This window comes from Teleopsis dalmanni, chromosome X (genome assembly GCF_002237135.1).
Source record: "Teleopsis dalmanni isolate 2A chromosome X, ASM223713v2, whole genome shotgun sequence".
Taxonomy (NCBI): domain Eukaryota; kingdom Metazoa; phylum Arthropoda; class Insecta; order Diptera; family Diopsidae; genus Teleopsis; species Teleopsis dalmanni.
Window position 1 is genome coordinate 36,917,311 of NC_051848.1, and position 27,809 is coordinate 36,945,119.

Consider the following 27,809-nt stretch of genomic DNA (forward strand, 5'->3'; position numbering starts at 1 on the left):
TACAACGTGACCTTGGAACAGTTACTGACCAAAAAAAATTTAGGTCATGAATTTTGCTTGATTTTGGAAAATAACATATTCACATATGTACACAATTTGTCTATTTATGTTTATTTGTATGAAATTATTATGCTGTCAAACTTCCATAACTCGAACTTCTATAACTCGGAATTCTCTATAACTCGAGTATTGTAACGTTCCAATAGGAATATGGGATAGTGTATTCTGTAAGTCAAATTTTTGTTTTAAGTATGAATCCATTTTGATCTTAGGGAAAGTCTCTTTTTCCAAACCAAATATTTAATTTCTGCTTTCTTATGTTACTTCCTTGTGCAAATGCCAGGCGACGGCCATTGTGCAAATGCATAGAATTGGCATTTCTTCCACCGAATATGAACTCTAACTTGCAACCGCTTGATTAGGGATTAATTCAAAATTTAAAGTGTAACTATCGCAACAGAATCGTTAAAGAAGCACGAAAGCTGGATTTGGTCAATTTTCTACATAGAATGAACAGGACGAGATTCTTTTAGTTCTCTTGTATAACATTAATGAAGACCGTAATTTGATGGAACAGAATTATTAAGCGTGGTTTAAAGTAAATAAAAGTTAATGACTATATTTTATTTGAGTTAATGACTATATTGTGCTTGACAATGAAATTTGTACATCAAGCTTTTTCTACAAATGATATTATTCATCATTATAGCTCTGGTACGGAAAGTGATGAAGAGAATTCAGTGCATATTTTTTATCAATCTTTCAAGAATGAAAAAAAAATTGTTTGAATACCAAGTATTGCTTACCTTTAATTTATCACAGGTTCCTTCTAAGCTAGTGCAAAAATGTTCATCTCATTGTAGTAGGTTCTGCAAATAAAACATATGCGATAAGAAATTGTACTCTAAAGTAGAAAAATTAATTTTTATTTTTTATCAGTTCTACTATTATGATAAATCTTTCATTGATTTCAGTTGTCCCTATCATAAACTCATCATTATAAACATGCAAAATCAGACTTAGAAATTATTAGAAAAATATATCATTTATAACAAAGCCCACTTAAAATCACCAAATTTATTTGTTCACTTCAAGTCCATTTTAACCGAAATGGCACTGTATTTTAAAATGCACCACCATTCGTCATTTAAAATGTATAAATTATGTACATATATATTAAAATTATTGAGCTTATTTTCTCTAATAACTTCTCTGAGTGCATTGCTTTAAAGACAAAATTCAAAACTATTATGTCTATACCTGCAGTATTGCTCCAGAAACAGAAATATGCGTATACATATTTATTTGTGTATACTTTTTTTAGTGGTAAAGTCCATAAAAGTGTTTCCGACACCTAACTTTGTTCTTCAGTTTCCCACTCTAGCAAAATAGTATTGCAATAGGTTTCTGTAATTAAAATAAAATTATTATTATTTACTACTGTAAGGATTTAGGTGAAAAAAATACATTTTAATTTTTCATCAGTTCTACTATTATGATAAATCTTTCATTGATTTCAGTTGTCCCTATCATAAACTCATCATTATAAACATGCAAAATCAGACTTAGAAATTATTAGAAAAATATATCATTTATAACAAAGTTCACTTAAAATTACCAAATTTTTTTGTTCACTTCAAGTCCATTTTAACCGAAATGGCACTGTATTTTAAAATGCACCACCATTCGTCATTTAAAATGAATAAATTATGTACCTATATATTAAAATTATTGAGCTTATTTTCTCTAATAACTTCTCTAAGTGCATTGCTTTAAAGACAAAATTCAAAACTATTATGTCCATACCTGCAGTATTGCTCCAGAAACAGAAATATGCGTATACATATTTATTTGTGTATACTTTTTTTTAGTGGTAAAGTCCATAAAAGGGTTTCTGACACCTAACTTTGTTCTTCAGTTTCCCACTCTAGCAAATTAGTATTGCAATAGGTTTCTGTAATTAAAATAAAATTATTATTATTTACGACTGTAAGGATTTAGGTGAAAAAAATACATTTTAATTTTTCATCAGTTCTACTATTATGATAAATCTATCATTGATTTCAGTTGTCCCTATCATAAACTCATCATTATAAACATGCAAAATCAGACTTAGAAATTATTAGAAAAATATATCATTTATAACAAAGTCCACTTAAAATTACCAAATTTTTTTGTTCACTTCAAGTCCATTTTAAGCGAAATGGCACTGTATTTTAAAATGCACCACCATTCGTCATTTAAAATGTATAAATTATGTACATATATATTAAAATTATTGAGCTTATTTTCTCTAATAACTTCTCTGAGTGCATTGCTTTAAAGACAAAATTCAAAACTATTATGTCCATACCTGCAATATTGCTCCAGAAACAGAAATATGCGTATACATATTTATTTGTGTATACTTTTTTTAGTGGTAAAGTCCATAAAAGTGTTTCCGACACCTAACTTTGTTCTTCAGTTTCCCACTCTAGCAAATTAGTATTGCAATAGGTTTCTGAAATTAAAATAAAATTATTATTATTTACTATTGTAAGGATTTAGGTGAAAAAAATAAATTTTAATTTTTCATCAGTTCTACTATTATGATAAATCTATCATTGATTTCAGTTGTCCCTATCATAAACTCATCATTATATACATAAAATACTGAAGAATAAATGCTATAAATTTTTTTTTTTTGGCAATAAATAGATTTATGAATTGTGTAAGTATACACAACTTATCCATTATATTGCTATCAAAACTACTAATTGCATTTATTCAATCAAAAAAAAAATAAAATTTTATGTATATTACATACCTTAACCTTTACTATTTCACGAAACAGCCTCGTTCTCGCTACACGCATATTATACACATTTTTCCCCCAACGACTGAAATGACGAAATACCAATTATTGATTTAATAAAATATTAAAATAATGGATAAAGACTATATAGAAGAAATAAAAAAACATACAAAATAAACTTTATTTTGAAATTTACTAATTTTGAAATTAATTTACCAGCATTTAATTTAATTAATTCTTTAAATACATTTCTCTAAAACAAAGCGCACGACACACAGCTAGCTCGACCTCAGTAATGCAAATGGCCGAACCTTGCACAATAGTACCAAATGTGAAATTAAGCCAGTGTTGCATTTTTTAGTACTCTCCAAAACATGTTATATACCTGTCGTTTACTATTTTAACGAAATATATTTTATAAAAAAAAATCAGCTACTAAAAACAATTAAAAATATAATTCAAATAATATATAACAGCTTCTAAATACTTTATATAGAACATAACTGTTGGTATAAAACACAGTTGCAAACAGCACATGGTTTTCACATGGTCCACGTGGATTCCAAAATACTAAGAAACACTTTTGCAAATTACTTTTCTCATGTACATAAAACCCAATTTTTTTTTTTGTAGATATTTTCAATTTAACACACCTTAAAATTTAAAAAAAAAACAAAATTAAAGAAATTTCCAGAGACACTGTAACACCACAAAACATTGTAATAAGTCTAGAAACTATCTTCGCAAACACTCTCAAAATGTTTAAGCAAATTAAAATACTCAACTACAATTAATAGCAAATTAATTAATTATTTAATTAATTATATTATATTAATTTAATTTTAATTATAATAATTAAAAAATTAATTATTAATTTTTTTTATTTAAAAAATTAAATATTACTTTTAGTAACATGTATATATTTTATAGAATAAAATTCCGCTCACGTGATAATATTCAATAATCTAGTAACTTACGCCACAAGTCCGTAGTGAAAATGACAAATAATTGAAAAACGTTCAACATACAAACGATATTTACACTACCAATTACGGTTTGATAACTTGTTACATTTATAAGCGCTATACACGTACATGTAATATACGATATAAAATATTAGCGAAAGATCTGAGAGTGTTTAATAATACATATAAACAATCCATATTAATATTGTTTATTAAAATATCAACATTAGTTACAAATATAATATTTTCATGAATATAGAAAGGACACTATATTTATGAGAAAGTTCGCCAAGATATAAAAGTCAGAAGTATTGCCATTTTATTAAAAAGTTGTAATCGCATTTTTCGTAATTTTGTAAATTTTATACGGGATATTTCTAAAATCTTCATTGTTGTTTTATTATTTTCTTCTACTATTTTGATTACAATATCACTCTTTTGCAATAAAAGTAAAACAACTTGTAGTTCTTCTTTTTCCATTTTTAAAATATTTAAAATCAACATTTTTGTTCACCACTTCACAGCTGATTAATTGACAGCTACTTTGAAAGTGGTTTCAATTCTTGTACGTAAACGCTCTAAAAAATTTTAAAATCAGTTTTAAAAGTGATTTTAAGACTTGCGTAAAGGTAGTGCAATACTAATTATTAAAGAACGAAGAATTAAAATTGTTATTTAATTCCCACACCATAGACTTGTTTAGAATGTGAATATGTGAATATAAATATAAGTATTGTATCTTTACATCATTTATAGCACCACAAAATGTAAACACAAGATGTAATACTCTAAACTTCATTTTAAAATTTAAAAGTAGCAGTGTTGATCCAACTCACAATTTTTAAAGGTCAAATTTGCTCAATAAGTGTGAATTTAATAATATCATCTTCTTCTAATTTGGCACTACAGTCCAGTATGAACATTAGGGTTTAATTTTAATAAGTTTTTTTTTTGCTTTTCAATTGATAAAAATAGAATTCATGAAAATTATGCTACAATTGATTTTTTTCAGTTGGGAGACATTGTAGTAGATCTGTTCCACGAGCTACTTTTAGTAAGACTCAAGTAAATTACAAACTGAGAGCGTAACACAAATTAAGTGTCAAATTATGTTCTTTACACAAGGAGCAGCTTTGTGTAAAATCTGGTGAGAACACCAGTGCCAATAAATAATACAAAAATTTAAATTCAAACCAAAATAGCTTATTCACACATCACACAAATTTTACTTGAAATAAAATGAACGAGTTAAGTCTGTGTAGCATTTTCAAATTTCGTCAGGCATGTTACGCTCTCTCAGATGCTCTCATTTACTCAAAAATTTCCTGATGAAACGCAGTTGTATATATACAGTGTTAATCAAAGTTACTACGAGTAGCTTTGAACCAGACCTAGTGTGTAATGATGTATAGAAGCAACTTTTAAAGATAAAGAAAGTTTTGGATATTTTGAATAAAATATAAAAGTAATAAAAAAGTATTTTTCGAATTTAATACTTTGCTAATTAATTGCTTATCTGTTAAATTAGCAATTAATAATTTGTAATAATTTCACTACATTTACTTTTAAGCTTAAAACTATTAAGGGTATTTGCATAGCATTAACATTTAAATTTAGTTATATAACTGTCACTAATTGAAGTGCACTTATATGTAGTGTAAACATGGAAGACAAAACAACAATTTTAAAAATAATAAAAAAATGAAAAAAGGACACATGTGGCAGCTCTTTGTAGCGAAGTACACGTCGCGTGTACTAGATTTAAACATGTTAAAATATTTGACAGTTGTCCTGTATTTAACATATTATATATTGTTAAGTTTAAGTATTGTTGATGACAATTTTGCCTTACGTATTTAATAGCTGTTAGTTTGTATCGAGTTCAAAAATTTAATATTAGATGTAAAAGTCTAGTAAAATCGATTTAATTTATTTCTTGTGAGTGGCTAAGAATGCACCAAATGGGAAAGCAGAAAATAAGTTATAATAATATAGCCGGTAGCAAGGTGTCCATTGATGAATTGGTGCAGTACGTAACTCTACACGTACGTAATCCAATTCTGTTCAGTGGAGTAGTTTTACCTTTTGTGCCTTTGTATGTCAGCGCATTTTATATTTGGATACATTATGGAGTGCAGGAACACTACGAAGCTGGCATAATTGCGGTGGCCGCAATAGCCTTTGTGCATATAATTACGTTATTATGTTGTTATTGGAGTGTTCATGTTATGGCATTTTTAAATTGCCGTCGTGTCAAAAAACCAGACGTTAATGTACTAGCTAAAGTTGTTCCAACTGCTAATAATGGTTTCTCAGAACTAGTACGAATACATTGTAAAACGTTAGAGAATGGAACACAAATGTTTTATTTTTTGTTTCAAAAAACAAAATATATTTGGGAGGAAAATAAAAAAACTTTCCGTGATGTGGAATTTCCGGTTAGTCTTCCGTTAGAAGATTATGCACGCTCCCGTGGTCATGAGACAGATGCAGCAATAACATTAGCAGAACAAACTTATGGAGTTAATCAAATGGAAATGGTTGTACCAGAATTTCATGAGTTATTTATTGAGCGCGCAACAGCGCCATTCTTCATATTTCAATTGTTTTCAGTGGGGTTGTGGTGTATGGATGATTATTGGTGGTACTCACTTTTTACTTTGTTTATGTTGATAATATTTGAATGCACATTGGTACAACAACAGCTGCGCAATATGTCTGAAATACGTAAAATGGGAAATAAACCGTATCTAATAAATGTGCTAAGGAACAACAGGTGGCGACAAATCTTAACAGATCAATTAGTTCCAGGAGATTTGGTATCAATTACACGATCACAAAACGACAATATTGTGCCATGTGATTTAGTTTTGTTGCGCGGTAATTGCATTGTAGATGAAAGCATGCTTACTGGTATGACAATTTTATTACATTCACAAATAATTTGATTACTATAGTTCATAATTTGTTTGCTAATGTTTAGGTGAATCAGTGCCTCAAATGAAGGAGTCTTTGGAATCACTCGATAATCTGAATTGTAATTTAAATGTTGATGGTGATGGAAAGTTGTATGTATTGTTTGGCGGGACCAAAGTAGTACAGCATACACCAACTACCAAAGGAAGCATTAAAGCGCCTGATGGCGGCTGTATTGGCTACGTTATACGTAATGGTTTTAATACGTCACAGGGAAAACTTTTGCGTACAATTCTATTTGGAGTAAAACGAGTTACTGAAAATAATTTAGAAACGTTCGTATTTATAATATTTTTAATGATATTTGCCATTGCCGCTGCTTCGTATGTTTGGATTAAGGGAAGCGAAGATCTTGAACGCAGTCGCTACAAGTTGTTCTTAGAATGTACGCTTATACTAACTTCTATAATACCACCTGATCTACCTATAGAACTTACGCTTGCTGTTAATACCTCTCTAGTGCAATTGTCAAAGTTATTTATTTTCTGTACGGAACCTTTTCGGATTCCATTTGCTGGCAAAGTACAAATATGCTGCTTTGATAAGACAGGCACTTTAACAACGGATAATTTAACAGTTGAGGGTGTAGCGGGTCTGACCAGTGATGGTGAGATTGTACCAATGGAAAACGCTGAAGAAAATACAGTACGCGTCCTAGCAACATGTCATTCATTAGTAATGTTAGATGACGGTTTAGTGGGGGATCCGCTTGAAAAAGCAATACTGACTGCCGTTGATTGGAATCTTACTAAGCAAAATTGTGTTATTCCAAAGCCGGGTACATCATTTAAACCATTACGTATAGCGCAACGTTTCTATTTCTCGTCCGCGTTGAAACGAATGTCAGTGCTTGCCGGTTATATGGTACCATTCAGTAATGATGTTAGCTATATAGGAACAGTCAAAGGTGCACCAGAGATAATAATGAAAATGCTGAAAACTGTGCCAAAAGACTACGAAAAGGTATATATAATATGTTTTCCATTAAATTATTTTGTTTAAAATCAATTTTTGTGCAGACATTTTTGGAATATTCACGCAGAGGAGCTCGTGTACTCGCATTAGGTATTAAAGACTTCGGTATTAGAGATCAACATATTATACGTGATATTAAGCGTGAAGATGTTGAATCGGATTTAACTTTTGCTGGCTTTGTTATAATATCATGTCCAATGAAACCGGATTCTAAAATGGTGATTAAGGAACTAGTACAGGCTTCACACAAAGTTGTTATGATTACAGGCGATAATCCGTTGACTGCATGCTATGTTGCAAAGGAATTACGTTTTACACGAAAGAAGCTTTTGATCTTAACGTATAAAAGTCACAGCTGGACTTGGCTAAATATAAATGGTGAAAATATCTGCGATTTAAAGGACGACATTATAAAAACTCTAAGTCAATTTGATTTGTGTATCACTGGTGAGGGTCTACAACATCTTAAAGAAAATTTGCCTGACTTATTATTGGTTTTGTTACCTTATGTAACTGTTTTTGCACGTTTTGCTCCAAAGCAAAAGGAATATGTTATTACAACATTAAAACATTTGGGTTATTGTACACTTATGTGTGGTGATGGTACAAATGATGTAGGAGCACTTAAGCATGCTCATGTAGGAGTATCACTGCTAAGTAGTGCTCCTACTAAACTAAAGAAACGAAACACTGAAAATAATATACCAAGTATTGGCGATGGTAATCCTTCTGTCACATCTCGTGGCACACAACGCGGTGCCAACATGACAGATCGTCAGAATATGACAGTGCGTGAACGTGCCATTGCACATCAACGTGAAATGAGGTTAAATGCGCAGCAGAGATTGCAAAATGCCTTGAAGGAAAGTAATGAAAGTGAAGTGCCTATTGTTAAAATGGGTGATGCTAGCATTGCTGCACCATTTACTAGTAAGACATCATCAATAGTATGTGGTAAGATAAATGCAATATTTCTTTTTATAAGCAATATGTTTATATTATTATTTGAACTTTTAGTCAATCATATCATCAAACAAGGTCGTTGCACTTTGGTAACAACACTACAAATGTTCAAAATACTAGCGCTTAACGCAGTTATATCCGCTTACTGCCAATCGGTACTTTATATTGATGGAGTGAAACTTAGTGATGCACAAATCACAACGCAAGGTCTATTCATAGCTGCATGTTTTCTTTTTATAACGCGTTCAAAAGTAAATTATTCATTACTTGAATTTGTTATTTCTTAAATTGATTAAATGTATTTTTAGCCACTAAAAACACTTTCGAAAACTGCTCCTCTGCCTAACATTTTTAACATGTACACTATTTCAACAATACTAAGTCAATTAGTCGTGCATTTTTCTGCACTGTACTATCTAATTATGGAAGCAACATTACGTTCACCTCCAAGGCAAGTTTCAATATTTCGAATAATATATAATAATATGTATAATATATTCTTGGTATTTATATTAAATGTAGAGAAGGCAAGATTAAATTATATATCGATATGAATGCTGAAGAAAAGTCAAAATTTGAACCAAGCATAATCAATAGTACTGTGTATATAATTAGTTTATCATTACAAGTTTGTACCTTCGCTGTTAACTATAAGGTAAGTATATATTATCTATAATATTCAATTTAATATAAGTCTATATGTGTATATATATTTAATATGACTATACAAAAATTTTATTTAACTAAAACGTTTATCTCTTAGCATTTTTCTTTTCACAGTGCTTTACAGTTGATCTTAAATATTGTTTTCCTTTTATCCCAACATATATTTCTTATTAATTTTTTTTGAGTCTGTTAATACTTCTTTAGTATTAAATAAAGTTACTTTTAAATCCTATTATGAATTTCCTACGTAACTTAATTTTTCATATATCTGTGGCCATTCTTTAAAATTGTAAAAGTTCAGAGAAAAACAATCTTAAAAACAAAATATAATTGTTCAACTTGAAGTCCGTCTTGTAATAGACGCGGCTCATTAAGAACATAAACAGTGGACTCATTATCATGACATAGGTTTAACCCTAACTGCCAGTTGCAAAAGTCGTTGTGAATATGTCCCAAAACCATATGGTTTTGCAGACGACCAAGTGTCTTTCAGCCTTGCCGACATGGGACACAGCAATAAAAATTGTGGCTGTCAGAAGTGTTCTTCTTTTAACCTACTGCTATAGCAATATTCAGTGTTCTGTATTAGTTATATATATTTTTTGATTATAAGTGGACCATGTTAACTATAACAACTTTAAGATTCTAAGTAGACTATTACTAGTCTTTATTATGTATTAGCTTAACATTTTGGTATACAAATTATTATTAAGAAGTATAAAAAATGATTAAAGATATCTCTCACTTATCTCCCAATTTACTCTTGCTCCTAAATAATATTCTCTCCTTTCACAGTACCATCACTACCATCCACATCCTAACTCATGCAGACGTGTCTGTAATTTCTTTGTGGTTATTGTGAATCTTAGTATACAAATTATTATTAAGAAGTATTAACAAATGATAAATATTTCTTACTCATCCTTTAATTTATTATTATTCTTAAGTAACTACCACCCATCTTAATGTAATCTAACCACATCCTAATGTATATAATTTTTTCGTTGCTGTTCTAAGCCACAGGCATTTGTTTGTGTAGTCACTTGTTCCGCACATGGTCGTCGAACTCGACGAATGTCTCCGGGGCATAAACCTGTTCGTTATTGAAGTCGTTCCATGTTGTTAACTACTTTAAAGATTCTGGCAGGCTACAGCAGCAGCAACATTATATATATATTTTTAAATTTATATTATTTATTTAATTTATTTATTTATATATGTTATAAAATTTAAATAAAAAAATATTTCAATTATATTTCTAGGGTCATCCATTTATGGAAAAGTTGCGTGAAAATCGGTTATTATTGTCTTCAATTCTACTCTTATCTGGTTTTGTAGTATTACTATCTTTAGGCATTTTGCCAGATATTACAGAAATGTTTGAAATCGTCGAATTCCCAACAGATGTAAATATTGCTCTATAAAAATTTATATCATTTTTATATATATATTAATTATCTTTATTTACAGTTCCGTAAAATACTGGTATGCGTGTTATTTGCTGATGCATTATTTGCCTACTTAGTAGACAGAATATGTGCATTCCTTTTCGGTGAGACGAGGCGAAAATCAAAAATACTAAACTGCTAGTAGGGAATACTTTTACGTTCCAACAACTTTAGCTTAATATTTATATCCGATCTTTTTGTTTTTAAGAATGTTTTTTTTCATTGTTTTTAACTAAATAAATTTATATATAAAATATTTAAATAAATTAAAAACACACATGGCATTAGGAGAAATATTTAAATATGTTAAAGTGGATTTTATTAATTGATTGTGTTAAATTGAATATTTAAATAAATAATAAAAATATATTGATTAAATAATTAAATAATCTAATTAATTAATATGTATATACGTATATGTATACTGGTACATATACTTAATATCATTGCTGCATAAATATAAGTTAAATATAGTTGTGCGTGCAAATTTATGTGCAATTAACTGAAATTGAAATTGAATTTATGTTTGTGCTGCTATCTGATCTTCCATCTTTGAGTCTTCAAGTTGTTTAAATTGTATCAGAATAACCAAATAAGTTGTGACAGCTGAAAATATCTGAAGACGAAAATAAAGTTAGATTATAATATATATCTTAGTAAAATTACTTATTTAATATAAACTTTAGCTTATATTGTTGAAAATTAAAAGATATTTTAATTTATGTCATATGGTCTTCACATAGTATGCACTTTTAAATAAGTGCTTGTAGTTAGTTCAGGTGTAGGTATTCAATAAATTCGCGATATCTTAACACTTACCTTAAAAAGTGTTGAGTTATCAATGACAAAGAATCCATAAGCTGTAAACTGCACATCTTGTTTTATGCTTTTGGTTAGAAATTTGTCAATCTAAAATGAAAATATAATTTTATTTATTAAAAAAATGTAATTGTATTTTATCGATTTTTAAGGTATTTGTTTTTTTATTTTTGTCACATTATTGTTTACTTAATCGTATTTTAATTTTTTTTTTATTATTGTAAAACAATAAATAAATAAAAATAATTAATTAATTTTAACCGAGCTTATTTTACGCAAGTGTTTTTTAATTTTTATATTATAATTCTAAAATAAAAATTTAATTATATAATTAATTTAATTATATTAATTATAATTGAGCTTATTTTACTCAACAATGTTATAATTTTTTTTTATAATTTTAAAACAAAAAATTAAAAACGATTAAATAATTTTAACCAAGTTTTTTTTTATTTAAGTGTTCTTTAATTTTTGTTTGTAATTTTAAAACAAAAAATATTAAAAAACGAATTAATTTTAACCGAGCTTATTTTACAGAAGTATGTTTTAATTTCGTCATTTATTTTTACTTTAATTTAAATTTAAGAAGAAATTAAAAATGATTAATTACTCAAGAGTGTTATAATTTTGTTTTTTTATTTCAAAAAAAAAAAATCAAAAAAATTAATTGTTTTTATGTCTAAGTTTTTAATACAAATAAAAATTAATAAGTAGAACATTTGTCGTTATTTAATATTTTAAATTTAATAGAATAGAAATAATTAATAAATTTTTATTTGTATTAAAAACTTAACAGCTTTAAGCGTAATTAAAATTATGTATTAATAATATTAAATAAAATGATACATACAAATTATTATTTTTTTAAAAAGATAGATTTTTTTTATTAAATGTATTATATGTACACTCTTACTACTAACTGTTTGTATAGATTTAGATTTATATATACTTTTTATATAGTTACATTAAATCTATCTATATAATATATATATTAATTGTATATATATACTTTGTTTTTTTTATACGTATTACTTTAAATTTATAAATTAAATTTATAAATTATATAAATTTTATGATCAAATATTTAATTTTATAAATTAATTGATCAAATTATTAATTAAATAATATATTTTATTTGTATAGGGTTTATATATATATTTTATTTATTTATAGAAAACTATTTATACAATATATGTATAAATTACATGTTTATATTTATAGTATTTAAATTGTTTTTTGTTTTATATTTATTACTTTAAATATTATAAAAAATATGTAATTAAAAACATTAATTTTAAACAAAAATTATAGTTTATTTATAACATATATTATTATTATAAAATACATATTAATATTATATATATTATTATCAGATATATATATATATGTATATATATTATTATAATATATATAATTTTATAATACATATATTATAATTATATAATATATATTATTGTTATTAAATAATATATATTATTATTACTAATACTTTCAATACCTTAAGATTTATAAATTTTTAAATTTATGTAAAATCTATCTGTGTATATATTATGAGTTATATATATGAGTTAGTATGAGTTATATATATTTAAGTTAATTTTTTTTAATATATATTACTTTAAAACATATTAATATTTAAATATACTAATATTTAAATATATTACTTTATACAACTTCAAACAAAAATTATAATTTATTTATATATAACAAATATCTCGGTCTGTTGCATACAGCATCTCCTGTGTTATTTAATTTTTATATTTATTTTTATTTTATTTATTTATAAAAATTAAAATTTAATCAAAATATTTAACACAAATTAATAAGTGTAAACATTTTTTATAATTTATGTGTTAAATAAATGACCTAAGCCCCGTCATAAACAAAAACATTTATAAATTTTATAATAATTTTATAATTTTTATATAACACCATATATAATAAATGAGAAATATATTAAGAATAAAGAAAATAATTAACTTAATTAAGATGTTATGATCAAACGGAAAAATTGTTGGGTACAATTACAAAGCCAGCAATTAATTTTTAATCCAAAGGTCTCCAAAGGTTATAAACTATATGTCAGTGTATCATCAAACAGGCTTTTAGTTCACGCACTATGTTACGGATCTTTTGTCATTGTAATCTGAATAATCCGACTAATACTTAGTTAATTTATCAAGTAATAAGCATGGAAGGAATGTTATAGCAAAAAATAAAAAAAAGTTGAAAAAATTATTTTAAAATAGTTGATAGCTTATAAAGATGAGATAAAATTAGTAGTGGGAAGTAAGATTTAAGCTATATCAATATATAGTGTAAAGAAAAAAGAGTTGCTCAAAATAGCTGACTTTACTGAAATCGTTATTAAATTCATTTTGGCGTCTCGAAACCTTAAACCTGTCTGAAGTTTATACCAAGTAAAATTTATATATATAGTATATATTATATCAACATGACATCAAAAATTTGTAAGTTCTCCTATTTTAATTAGGTGGCATTACCGAGTCAACATATCAATCTTCCGTACATCGTCTTGAAATTACAGACAAGATAAGCATGTTTATGAAGTATCTAAAAACATACTTAAAAACTTTGATGCATTTTTGTGAGGGGTTCTAAATTTGCCCACTGAGATAGGTAACTAAATTATTATTAGTTAGCTATTACTAATTGGTCTAGAACAGGGCCGTCCTACACTCGTGTATCTAAGTAGTCTTCTACATAAACTCGGGTGTTGCAGCAGAGAGGAAGTCTCTTATTCTTTCTAATGCTTGAATACGCATTTCCATCCCTGAAGAATATATAATAACAAAATCGTAGCAGCTATACGCATATGCAGATGAATTCCGATAATGGCGCGAAGTGTAAGAAAGCTTATAAGTATATTTGAGAATGAATTAAATGACTTATTATGTTGGTTTAAAAATGAGCAAATATTAGACAAAATTTCTCAAGCCAAAGAGAAAAAACAAAAGGACTCGCATGGTAAACTTATCAGTTGATGAACATAGCTTTAATGCAATAGATGACTTCACCTGCTTCAGTACGGTAATCAACACAAACAATGATAATAAGCTCACAATAAATGATAGACTACTGAGAGCTAGCAGATGCTAATGCCAAAACCTAGATCTGTTCTTCATAAAAAAGCAATATAGGAAATTACAAAAGAATAATATAGGCAGTTGTTACTTATGGCTTGGGAATCTGAAAGACGGCAGAAGCAAATGGAAAAGGTCTTCTAATATTTAACATATTTTTTGGACCTCTCCAAATAGACGAAGGATTAAGAAAAAGAACAAATACAAAAATTATTGATTCACTTAAGAATGAAAAGTTTGTGAGATTTATTAAAGCGCAGAAAATATAACGGAGTGCCTACGTTGTAAGAATGGGTTATGAGGAAAATTTTGAGGAGTATTGTCAGTGCTGAATCTATGGCAATATGTTGTTATACATCAAACAAAAACATTTTTTAACCACCTGATAAGTATTTATTTAGTTTAAAATTTATTACAAAATATTATTCTTAGAAGCATCGATACTAATTTGTTATACTGATGTGCTTTACTGAGTCTTTCATGTAAAGCATGAGAAAATAAACTACTTGGGAATTATAGTCTAAGAAATAATACCCATTAAGGAGAATTAAATAAATAATAATAATAATAGTTTAATAATAATAATATTATAATATTAATAATAATTATAGTAATAATATTAATAATAATAATAATATTAATAATAATAATAATATTAATAATAATAATAATATTAATTATAATAATAATATAATAATTATATTATACTTATATAATTGATAATTCAGAATAGTTTATAATTGAGCTATAAACAAATTTTTCCAAACTTACTATATTTTGATACTCCTTGCTTTTTCCGTAAACCCGAGCTAATATCTGAGAAGTTGTGTTAGCCTATAAATATAATTATAGCATATTAATGAATATATATTAATAATTCTAAATTAATAAAAAAAGTATGTATTATTATTAATTTAATTTTTGTATTAGTAAAATAATTTTCGACTATAATATTTTTACAAAAGAAAATAATTAATTTAATATATTTTATGGCATTCAGATCGAAATCGGTATTTGATAAACATTTAAGTATAAATTATTTTTGGCGGTAATTCTAAATCAGTGAACTCTCAATCCCTTTTTTATAGGATAAACACAAAAAGTTATGAGTTTTTAAGAATTAATTTATAGATTTAATGTTAAAAACGAAAAATGTGAACTTCTTTTCGAGAAGTTCGTAAGAATGTTCCATTTTAGAGCCCCGATCACTATGTAATCGGCTCAAAAAATATATGTCCAAGAAGCGATGCTATGAAATGTTTGTACAGCAGTATTTTGGCTATACTTTAATTATAACTCTTAGTAACATCCTAATAATTCACGATATAAGTGATATGTCTGATATAATATATTCATAGCACAAGTACTATCTCTATGTATTATCTCTATGAATAATAATATAATGAATAATAATCATCCTTTAAAAGATTTTTACAGAATTGGTTTGAATTTTGTATATTCTTTGGTAAACAAATTTAAGGCTTCTTGGTTTTAGTACAAATCTAAAGCATGTTTTTATGAGGTCTTTAATAAGTTGGGCAAAATGTATTCGTCGTTTTTTATTTGCTTTAATTGAACTATCATATAACTTTCCATAAACCTCAATTAGCGATTTTCCGTCATTTCAATATCACTTTCACATAAAAACACCTTTGGATAGAAGAATTTAGACTAAATCGATTCCATCGAATTTAGATAAGTTAATAGGCCTTTTATCTTTACCGATGAATAGTCTTAAAAGTGTCAAAAAAAGTTGAGTAGTAATAAACTACTAAGTTCGTAGTGACATAAGGGTAAGACATATTTGAGGGAACAATTTTTTTTAAGCCTAAATAAGATCAATAAATTGTAAGCGTAGAATAGTTTACAGTGGTGAGAATTTAATTAAGGTTCAAAAAACACTCACACTCTATGTCTGAAAAGCGTTAATAAATAAATTGTATTCACTTGGAAATATACATTTGCATATATTAATTGGTATTTATATTTTCTATCATAAAAGAGTGGTGAGTTTGCACGACAATGTATACGACAAGAAATCTATTGTAAATAAAAAAAGGAGTATATATGTAACTCTGAACTCCTAGATGGAGCATAGAACCACTGTTATCAAAATTAATCGAAATCTGTTTTACAGTTGAGTATTCAGGAGAGAATTAAAGGTATTATAATATAATACATAATATAGAAATGTAGTGAACTGCGGAAACCATTCCTATATTTTTGGGATATTTTTCACTACTTGCCATAATTCTGACTAAACTACTGCTTTCATGGGTATAGATATTATTCCATGAATTAACTACATCTTTTACTTCACATTTCACAGTTCTCCTCGAAATCTTAGCAGATGTACTGGAATATCTAGAAACTTGTGGGTTCTAGCACAATACCTGTAGAACAATATTACTGTTTACTCTTATAAGATTGTACACTATCTAATCCCAATTCTCATTCTTTATTGCTTTTGTAGATCTAATTTATCTTTTACTAGCTCAAAGATTGGTTATGATGTCATTTGTACAGCAAGATGATAAAATTCGATGTTGACCCAAGCTTGCAAAATTGATTTTTGCGAACTGGATTGCAGTGGTACTACTCCATGTTATATTCCCATAAAATCAAACTTTATTAATGTTTGTATTGAATACGCTAAGCTATGCAGTAGTGGGTAATATAGCTCGCACATCCCCTGACAATTTTAAGGGCATCATAATGGGCAATAGTGTTTTCCGACTTTAAGTGTTGATGTTTACATCAACTTTAAGCCTTATTAAACTTTAACTTATGTATCAGTGGATGTATGGTTGTATATATATATATATATATGTATCTCTAAAAGTCCCAAAGCCTTACTAATTCTGAAAATAATATCGTTCTCTGTTCCGCTTTTATTTGTTATTATATATCCATATATATATTATTGTTATTAAATGGATTTATAGTAAGGAAATTTAACTTCAAAACTTCACTTTGAATTAAATCATTTTATCTGTACTTAGCAACGGTTAATAATATTAATATTTTTAATGAACTTAACTATATTTATAAAAAGCGAAAACACATAATTATTTTATTAATTTATTTTACACACCTCCCTTGTTGCTTGTCCACAACTCTTTGATAATATAGCCAGTAATGAGATATGTAAACACAACCAAGCCAAACACCACTGTAATACGTTCATCGATATATTATTTGTGGTAATTTGCACAAATAAATTATAGGCCGTAGTGGTTATAGTATAAAAGGCATATCCCATATAACCAACCAAAATTAGACTACAACATTCATTTATGGACTTATAGATGCGCAACAATTTATTATGCATACGATACGTAAACAATGAAATATCTGGAAAAGTTTCCATAGCCGCAGCCCCATTCTCACCTACTCGGCGCCAATATTTACTTATCTTGCGTTGCTGTGCGTAGGTATAACCATTCAATACCAGATTCAGGTACTCGAACCGCATCGACACGATTCTGAGTAATGCAGCGGCAAAAATAATAAATATACTGGACATGCCATTTTGTATAGCATAGAATGCGATCAGTATATAGGACGTCGGTGTTAGTTGATTGGTCGCAGAAATTATTTTGAGTATTATTATGTACCACTGGCAAATGCAGATGCCGACTATAAATTTAACAGAAAACTCACAGTTATTGCTTAATGTGGCATGAAATTGTCGTCGTACTTCCTCATCAACCTTCAGTATTTCATTTATAATTTTCAGAAAGGATTTCGAGTTTTTGGTACATATAAGTACCGTGGCCGAATAGGTGATAACGCATAGTATAATTTCGATCCATTGATTAATATTATCCGTCTCACTGTATGAATAAAACAATTGAGAACCACCAGGTTTAAAGAGATTATACAAATTAAAAATGGTAAGTCCATGTACAACGCCCCGCACAAAAAACGAATAGAACTCATGCGATTTATTAGGTGGGCCAACTTCATAGTTCGAAAGTTGTTTATATATGGGTAATAAACCAGTTGCTTTCAAAATAAATAGTATAGTTCGGATGTCCTTAAAAACGGAATTTTCTTTAGCCGGTTCACGTAAAAATTCCGTGTTGTAATTGGGTCTCTGGTGTGTTGGTGAGTCTTTATTCTTATTCGACGGCATATTGATGGTCCACCCACCCTGGCACATTGTTTTTTTCAAATTATTCTTGAAGTATTATTTTTCTCTCAACTTTTTAAGCATGACACACAATTAAGTTTAGAACGAAAGGCAAACCGTTTAGAACACGCATAGGTCGCGACTTTATGCACGTACTAAACCAAAAAATTTTTGCACTATCAAATTAAGTCTAAGTCCAATTCAATTACTTAATAATCGTATTTTGATATTCATAAATTTTTTTGTTAAAGCGATTGCTTAGTAAATATGCGCTGTTGCTTCAGTTTTGAATTAAATTTATATCAGACCATCTTCAATATATTCAACCTTTTAGCAGGATATGCACATAGGATATGAGAACACAGTCATAGGTTAATAAACACGGGAGTGGATTTCAGTAATTGTTGTAAATTATTAACAAAAAAATACTAGTTATATTGTCTTAGTTAATAGTTAATAAATAAATATATTTAAAAAATAAAATAATTAAAAAATATAATTAATTAATTTAATTATTCTACAGCTGGTAATGAACTTTCACAGCAAATTAACAAAACTCCCAGTTCGAACATATAAGTCAAGTACGGCTTTGGGTCAGTTGGCTAATGAACGCTGACTCTAAGCTTCAAATTTGACAGGGTACGCGTTCAACCCTTGGTATTTACAGTCTCAAGAAACTATTTACGAATAATTCAATATAAGAAATAATTCCAAAAAATCACTGATGATGGATATTTCCAAGTACTCGAAATAGCTGTATGCGCAAACAAAGATTAAATTAATTAAAATAATGTGAAAAGAATTTTTATTATATTAGTAACTACTTTTTGAAACTTCTCCAGTTTATAGTTAGTTAGTATAATAGTTTATAAACTGACTACTTAAAGCGATCCATTTATATATAACACTTTCAAGTATATATTATAGACATAGATAATAAATATAGATCATATTTATCATATTTTTAAAAACTGGTATTGTCGTCTGAGGTGGTCTTTGCTAGTAGCTATTTTTATTTAATAAATAAAAATAGATTTTTATATTTTTTGTTATAATAATAATTTGTTTTATTTTACATAAAAAATAAAAAATTTTGGAATTTTTTTTCTAAATCAAAGCAGGTGTTCTTAATTCTGTAAGATTATAACAGACATATGTCCTAGAAAATAATACAAGAAGTCAACGGGTTTCTAGCTGCTAATGAAAACAACAGAAGAATGCAGAAAACGTTCAGCCTTTGAAAGAAGTTCACACTGTCTTGGGATTTTCTAGTATTAGTCAAAAAATGAAAGCTTCGGGTTCCATTTTTGTTTCTTCTAGCCCGAATCAAAGCCGAATTGTCATAAAGAATAGGAATCGACGTGTCACTTTCTTCAAGGTAGAGACGATATTCTGTAACTCAAAGATATTCATCCTATTGAAATGAAAAGTCATATAACCTTTCAGTAAACTTAAAGCTGCTCTATTGAAGAAAAATTATCTTTATAGTTGCAGGTGTGAACCAGCTCTTTAACTGAATTGTATGGTTGAATTCCGTTTTTATGGAATTGTACATGAATTTAATGTCAACATTTCGAGCATTATCTTACTGGGTTTTACTGATCATTACTTATATAGTATTGTAGCAGTCCATCAAGTGTTTCGAGGAAAGTTTCAGAAGGATAATACCTTGTTTGCTGATTTACTATTTATATATTGTAGATACATATATGGAATATATGGAAGATTTAAAGAGAAGCTGAAAGCAAGCTGAAACTTTAATGAAGTAAGCCTTTAAAAATTATTTATAAAAAAACTTCATATAACATAACAACATTGAACTATATATTAATAGCAAAATAGGAATGAAGTCAAGAAGGTAGTAGGTTATTTTCATGTTAAGCTTATAGGAAAAAATATAGCAGAAAAAAGAATTATATATTAACTTAAGAATTAACAATTTAAGTGCTGCTTAAATAAATATTTCATAAATAAATAAAAGTCAAAATTATAATCGACATAGAATAAAAAATAGCCATAAGGCTTTTAAAAAGTATTATAATTTATTTAGGGTCTTAATAGGAAAAAAAAAATGAAAATAAATTATTATTAATATTAAAATTTTATAACTGAAGGTGTAATAATTTTATGGTTTGTACACATTCACACCTATGATATATGACATAACATTGATAAACTCGAGTATTAACGAAGGCTTTGTGCTATCCATTTCTCAATTAGCCTGTGACTAAATGAAAAATGAGTGCTAAAATACGTACCCCACATAGTGTAAGAGTAGCCACTTACTAATTAAAAAGTTAATTATTAAACAAAAAAAAAAAAACATTTATTGCTATTGAGCGCCGTAAATGCAGCTCTACGTCCATCTATTTTCATGCACCAGCTCAAACTTGAAATTGATCCCAATAGATTTATGGTTTTGCCCTATTAAGGTAATAAGATTTTTCATCTTGGCCCAGAGTGGAACCAACACACTTAACCCTTAACTCTTTCTTCTAACAAATAATAACATGTGCTTGACTACAAGTATATATAAAGTAAGCTGCCCTAACTGGACACCGATGGGATCATGAATTCTTTGAGGTAAAAATGAAAAAGAAACTACTTTATATATAGAACGTTCTTTGCACGGTTAAGTAAGTTGTCCGTTAATAGAAGCGTTCAATTAACAGAGATTTTACCGTATGTGTGTTTATGTTTAATACTGGGTTCACACCAGAATTTTGTTTGTAATTTTAGCTGTCAAAAATTTTCATTCTGCGTTAAAGCAAAAACAATTGACAGCTAAAATTACAATAAAAACTCTCGTGTGAATACAGTATTATGTTCTTTCATTTAAATTGTTACATATCTCTTTAGTTTATATTTATTCAAAAAAAAAAAATATCTTTATTGGGTGTTTGGATGAAAAGTGTTAATTTATTAAAAATGTTGTTTTTGTTTTAGCCGGACTTGAGGGTTTATCAGTTCTTGAACAACATAACAAAAACTTGTACTTTTGGTTGTAATTACAAATTGATTGGGTTACTTATTGTGTATCAAAACTTTATCAGAGCTGATGTATATATATGTTATAACTGGTCATATCTCAGTTTATATGCTCCTATATAAAAGTATAGTATAAGTATTATATATATGTATGTAAATGTAATTTATAATATAATTACAATTGAGATATATACATTTAAGGCCTGAAAATTGCGAAAACGCTACTGTTTCTATCCTAACGACTTATGTATATATAACATTTCTCTCACCTCTGCGCATACAGCACATAATCAATTATAATAATTAAATTCTGACAAAGTCTTGTCGTAAAACGAACAGACAACCGCATTTATTTAATGACAAATGAATTAATTTATTATATTGAATTGTATGTAATGTATTACAAAAATAATATATCTTTATGTTTTCCAAAGAACGTTTCAATGCTAAAAATAAATAAACAAAAGGAACAAAATGCTTTATCCTATTCCGATTTAAAAAAATAAATTTAATTAAATTTGAAAGGGGGCTGGTTGGCGCAATATTATTTAAAAAAAGTTCAAACACTTTTAGGACACAACTGTAAAATTTTAACGAATGAAATATAATATTAAATACACTCTTTATTCCCCATTACACCCTACACACTATTTTAAGTAATACTAGTTTTGTACATAAATTCATTAAAATGTTTGTAACGCCATGAAGAGACCATTCGAACAGACGGTTCTATAAAACAGAGCTGTCCAAAGTACGGCCCGTGGGCCAGATGCAGCCCGCGAGTGATGTATATGCGGTCCAAGACATGTTTTTAATCTACTACAATTACGCAAATTTTCTTTTGGTATACTGGTAAAACCACATTATTTTATTTTAATGGTATAGCAAATAAATGATTTTAAATTGATAAATTAATAAAACTAAATTTAACATCATAACCGTATTTACCATGTTATAATGTATTTATAATAACGACTATGAACATGTATGTTCATATGTATTTGTTTTTGCGGCCCTCCAATCTGTACAGTATTTTGTATTGGCCCGCGATCGCATTGGTCTGGGCAGCCCTGCTATAAATAACAAAATCTTGTCTAACAGATCTCGAAAAATTAATTTAAAAATATTCGTCTATACGTCTGTCCATCTGCTAATATGATTACTTACTGAGTTTATGAGGCTATTGAATGAAATTATTTTTAGAAACTATTTATAAATCCGGGAGACTCAATTGATTCTCAATTGTTCCCTCAAATATATATAGAAATAATGATTGCTATATATGGTCTTATATTTTAAAAGACGATATATAGTACATATCTGGGCACACACATAAAGCTAAAAATCTTTTTAAAACAAAAACTCATAAATTGATGCCACAACAAATTGTGAGAAGGGTATTATGGTTACGACAAAGCCGAAGCTAAATTTTTTCTCCATAGTTTATATTTGGTTTACAAATTATAGGGTTGTACGAAAAAGAGTTATTTCATTTTTTGGTAAAAATAATAGAAAATGTAAGGTTTGCTTATAGCACATAAATATTTAATTTAATATTATTATCCATTTTGGTCTAATACGTTTTAATATCTTTCTGACGGTCACATGATTCAATGCCCTCAATATTTATAATCTTTGATGGCAAAAAACTGACCCAACTAATTTTTGACTTTCTCATTTGAAGTCAAGATTTTGTCGTAGATAAAAAAATTGGTAAAACCAGAACAATTAGTACTCCAAAAGAAAATTATGGGTAATATATTCCAATCAAACTGTAAACGATTTAGAAAGTTATCGAAATGTAAAAGGATAAGAAACATGGACATATAATATTTACGGAGGAATTATAGAATGACTTCTTCCGCTTAAGAGTGTTTCCAAAATGATCCTTTTGTTAAATATAATGAATCAATGATGTTTAGTATATTCATACAGTCTTTATAGACAAAGTTGAATATGAGGATTTTTTTTTGAGTTAGAAAAAATACCTATCTGATAGAAAAAAAATTATTCCTTGTTTATTTCAATGAAATAAAGTTTTTTCTTTAATTTTTTCTCTTCTGCTTTTATGTGAAGAAACCATCTACCTCCTCTCCCATCAAGAAGGCTTGCATTAACTTTGATCAATTCTGGTGTTTTTTATTTGATTAAGAAATCAATTTTTTTTATTTTATCACAGTAAGCCCACAAAAAGTAATTTCCTGGAAATCTCACCAAACAAACCTTCCTTGTAACCTTCCTTCCTTCCTTGATGAATGTCAGCATTCGAAATACTGTGAACTAACTGTGTACTGAGTTTTGTTGTATACTACAGGATCTCTTACATTTAACAATGTTGAGGTTAATCCATTTCTCACCCCCGGGATAGATGACTTTGCTCAAAAATTGTTTAGCAAATCACAAACATAAATATGACGGAACAAATGTTTATCTCTTATAATATTTATTTTGTATTTATGGACTTTAACTAGAAAGTCTGAAAGTATGAAATTTTGCTATTAGTTATTAATTTAACTTCAAATTGATTAAAACCGTTAAGACTTGCTTGCATTTTACTTGTTAATCCAAAGCAATTAGGTTTGGATTCAATCAATTAGGTTTCTTTCGATCTTCGGCAATTTATTAGTGTTGATGTAATCTGACAAGTTAAACCGAGGACGATCAACAAAACAATCACTTGTAAAAAACCTTATTGGATTTCTGAGGTTTATCTAGCTCTGACAATTCTTCGATAAGAAATATGAAAAATTTTCACGTAACTCTTTGCTTGAGCTAGTATTTCAGAATGAAATGGGAATGGGGTAATGTTTCTAATATTATCTATATATATAGTATATATAGATATATATATATATATATATATAAATCTATAGAGCCTATATGGCTCTTTGGTGTCTAAATCTAATAGATATGATATAAAGGTTCCAAAACAAAGCACTTAGAGATGCAGTTAACGCTTCGTGGTAAGTGCGAAATGCTGATGTACATCGTGACCTTGATATACCTACTGTCAAGCAAAAAATACAGAAGACTGATCACATTATGACAGACTGAGTCAACACTTAGGACCCTTTGTGGCGTTTCCACCAGCAAACAGATTCAGTTTAGATAAGTAATATTACTTGTAATATTATATAAAAAAACCTATTTAACACCCCCGTTTAAATATAAAAAATATCTTCAATATTAAATATTAGGAAAACTTGACTGAATATTTTATTTGAATTACTTTTTCTTCTTTTAGTTTAAATAAATTTTTAAAAAGTAATTTATAAAAAAATTTTCAAATTAAAAATATAGTTTCTTGAATGTCTCGAAATCTCTTTCTTATTACCACACCTATGTTTTAAGCAGTATTAGAGGATTCTCCGTTTGCCTAATTAGGTTTCGTTCTACAGACCCAAGTAGCCAAGACCCTAAGTTAAAATAATATTTCTTTTTTTTCTAACTAATAAATAAGAGAGTGTAGTCGATTAGAAAACTGTAACTAGTACTGTTCAGTAAACATATTTATGAAGATTTTAGGAAGAGGTTTTCAAAACACAGCCGTCCAGCCAAAATCTGGACAGACAGATGATTGCACGCATTGATAAGATATGTTAAGTATAGTAATTATTTTGGAGCTTTCATTCACATATATCATTATTTCGCATATAAATTGTGATAGCTATTTAGAAAGGTACGGATATAAAAAATGTATGCTTTCTATAGTGAAGATATTGGTTTTCTTTCATAATTGTAATAAATGTGCTTACGTGTTTTAGATTTGAATGTGAGAGAAGTTATTCGCTCTGTGATCGTTTTACTGACGATTACTGAAATCATGGATCAGGTTCTAAAAGACTGGCATGTAAACAATCATGATATAGTTAAGGTACTGAGGATTGTCAACAAAACTCCTTTGAATTCCCTGGTAAGAAAGCAAGAGAGATTTCATAAACTGAATGAAGAAATTTATTAGTAAGAAATACCATCAGAAGTCGAATTTAAGAAGTATGATATAAGTAATAAAAAATATAATATAATTTTGGGTGTAAATAGTCTTAGTTAAAAACATTTAAAAATTCTTAAATGTTAATAGTATTGCCGTATTCAATAGGTAAATCTCGAATAGCTTTTCTAATCGAGATTCGCTTTTAGTGCAATTTTAGTTATGGATCGAATTCTCACTTTTACCAATGGATTATTTAATCCGACTATATATTAATTAAATATCAATATTAATTATGTAATTCTGGACCAGTGTTTCCTCATGTAGATAATTAAAACCGAAAAATATTTCTAAAGAACACTAATATTGAATATCTGGTAAAATCTGACACAGTTATATAGTTAGTCCAAAAATATAACTTAATTAACAAATTATTTATTTTCACTACACAGCCCTTCAGGAACCAGTGCTTCCTGAAGTAGACAATTAAAACCGAAAAATAATTCTGAAAACACTAATAAAGATTATTTGGCAAAATTTGATACAGCTATATAGTTAGTCCAAATATATAACTTAATTAACAATTGTTTTTTGAAATCAATTTTTTCCACTATTTATTAGTTTTCTGTTCAAAATAATGACTTTGTCTTAAGATAGAAAATATTCATTTAAATGTAATAAATTATATTATTAGACTGTATTGACTAACAGCTAAAAAAGATATATATTTATATATGCATGCAAATATAGTTTAAAGAAATGTACTTACTTCCGAGGACATACTGTCGCAAGAACTGCATATTATAGACATCGTCATCACTTCCGCCAATACCCATGCTATAGATAGACCCATAGTGTTATATTGTCCTTTAGGCTGTTCATGTATTGTAGTCAGTGTAGAAAATGCTAAGTAACTTTGATTTGTAACAGTATAAAATGCATAACCGATATAAAATAATAAACCCACGCCCGTTACTGAATTTATGTTTTCTGTAATATAGCGGAACTTGCAGAATATTTCAATCAAATTGCTCAAATCTCTCCAATTTTCTTTTGCAGATTCTTTTGTAAACTCATCCAATTTTTGATTTACGAACTCTATGCGTCGGGTAATATTCTTAAGGACTACGCGTAGGTACAAAGCGAAAACACCTGCAAATAACATTTGTAGCGCATAGGCTGTTAGAAGTACGCATTGCTCAGTACTAGTAATTTCACTTCTTATGTGTATATAGTAAAATGCGACAGCAACCACGCCAAATGATATTAAAGAAATTAGTATTGCAAGAAAAGGGCATGTATATGATCCCGTAAAACCACCAGCTTCCAAATATTCATCGATCTTTGCTATATCCTTGAAGGTACGACAATGTTTCGAACTGTTATAAACGCATGAGATGACTATCATCGTATAGCTGATAATACAGAATAGCGTTTCAATGGTTTGATTGATTTCTTCAGTATCGCCATGTTTATTCTTTAATATCTTAAAGTTACTAGCGTTGAATAATACGTCAACACAGAACGTCACAGAGCTTATTAACAAGACAAAGCTTATGAAATAACCATAAAGTTGACCACCTTTCGAAACACAAAAATCATCTCCGGTACCTCTAAATTGTGGCAAAATCGCACATGCCTGAGTCGGACGCACTATAAAGTTAATATCTCGCACTATTTTCATTTTATCTATTGGATCAATCTTTCACGACTACTCCAGACTCTGTTGTGTTATAAAATAAATATAAACGGTTTACTAAAAAGGTTCACTGACTATTTTCATTGTTAAAGAAAATTAGTAACAGAAGTTAGAAATTAATGTGATTATCACCTACCACGCATAATATATGAGGTAAATTATACACTGCAAGAAATGCAATAAAATAAACTTTATTAAATTAGACAAACTCATTATATTTAATGTAAATAAATTTAAGTTAATATGCTTCTTCAATAATTGAAGGCATTTTATTTTTATATGAATGAACAAAACCTAAATTGAGTTAGGTTAGGTGAAGTAGAGGGAGAAACGAATCCTCCTCAAT

At 27.9% G+C, this 27,809-nt stretch overlaps 2 protein-coding genes, 1 long non-coding RNA gene and 4 other non-coding genes across 8 annotated transcripts; 1 reads left to right on the plus strand and 6 right to left on the minus strand.

Moving 5' to 3' along the window:
- Positions 1-802: 802 nt before the first annotated feature.
- LOC119662765 lies at positions 803-3,181 on the minus strand. Its single transcript, XR_005250898.1, has 6 exons — positions 3,011-3,181; positions 2,807-2,879; positions 2,354-2,500; positions 1,807-1,954; positions 1,261-1,407; positions 803-869 (listed from the first exon to the last, which is right to left on the minus strand). It is a non-coding gene; the product is annotated as an uncharacterized LOC119662765 (long non-coding RNA).
- LOC119662829 lies at positions 932-1,004 on the minus strand. The gene has a single exon (XR_005250924.1). It is a non-coding gene; the product is annotated as a small nucleolar RNA Me28S-Cm2645 (small nucleolar RNA).
- Positions 1,478-1,550, minus strand: LOC119662831. Its single transcript, XR_005250926.1, has one exon. It is a non-coding gene; the product is annotated as a small nucleolar RNA Me28S-Cm2645 (small nucleolar RNA).
- On the minus strand, positions 2,025-2,097 carry LOC119662828. Its single transcript, XR_005250923.1, has one exon. It is a non-coding gene; the product is annotated as a small nucleolar RNA Me28S-Cm2645 (small nucleolar RNA).
- LOC119662830 lies at positions 2,571-2,643 on the minus strand. Its single transcript, XR_005250925.1, has one exon. It is a non-coding gene; the product is annotated as a small nucleolar RNA Me28S-Cm2645 (small nucleolar RNA).
- Positions 3,182-5,555: 2,374 nt separating the features above from the next.
- LOC119687352 (manganese-transporting ATPase 13A1) lies at positions 5,556-11,022 on the plus strand. Its single transcript, XM_038101640.1, has 8 exons — positions 5,556-6,672; positions 6,743-7,698; positions 7,755-8,664; positions 8,728-8,924; positions 8,982-9,124; positions 9,196-9,328; positions 10,602-10,745; positions 10,810-11,022. The coding sequence occupies exons 1-8, from the start codon at positions 5,712-5,714 to the stop codon at positions 10,927-10,929; spliced, it is 3,564 nt and encodes a 1,187-aa protein (XP_037957568.1). The 5' UTR covers positions 5,556-5,711; the 3' UTR covers positions 10,930-11,022.
- A 195-nt stretch (positions 11,023-11,217) lies between these two features.
- LOC119687353 (gustatory and pheromone receptor 32a) lies at positions 11,218-27,522 on the minus strand. 2 transcript variants are annotated; one of them, XM_038101642.1, is made up of 4 exons: positions 26,534-27,522; positions 15,482-15,544; positions 11,607-11,696; positions 11,218-11,403 (listed from the first exon to the last, which is right to left on the minus strand). In XM_038101642.1, exons 1-4 carry the CDS (start codon positions 27,446-27,448, stop codon positions 11,308-11,310), a joined length of 1,164 nt encoding a protein of 387 aa, XP_037957570.1. In that variant the 5' UTR covers positions 27,449-27,522; the 3' UTR covers positions 11,218-11,307. The 2 variants fall into 2 exon arrangements, with proteins under 2 accessions (XP_037957570.1, XP_037957569.1); XM_038101641.1 differs by lacking the exon at positions 26,534-27,522 and adding an exon at positions 17,805-19,025.
- Between the last annotated feature and the right edge of the window lie 287 nt (positions 27,523-27,809).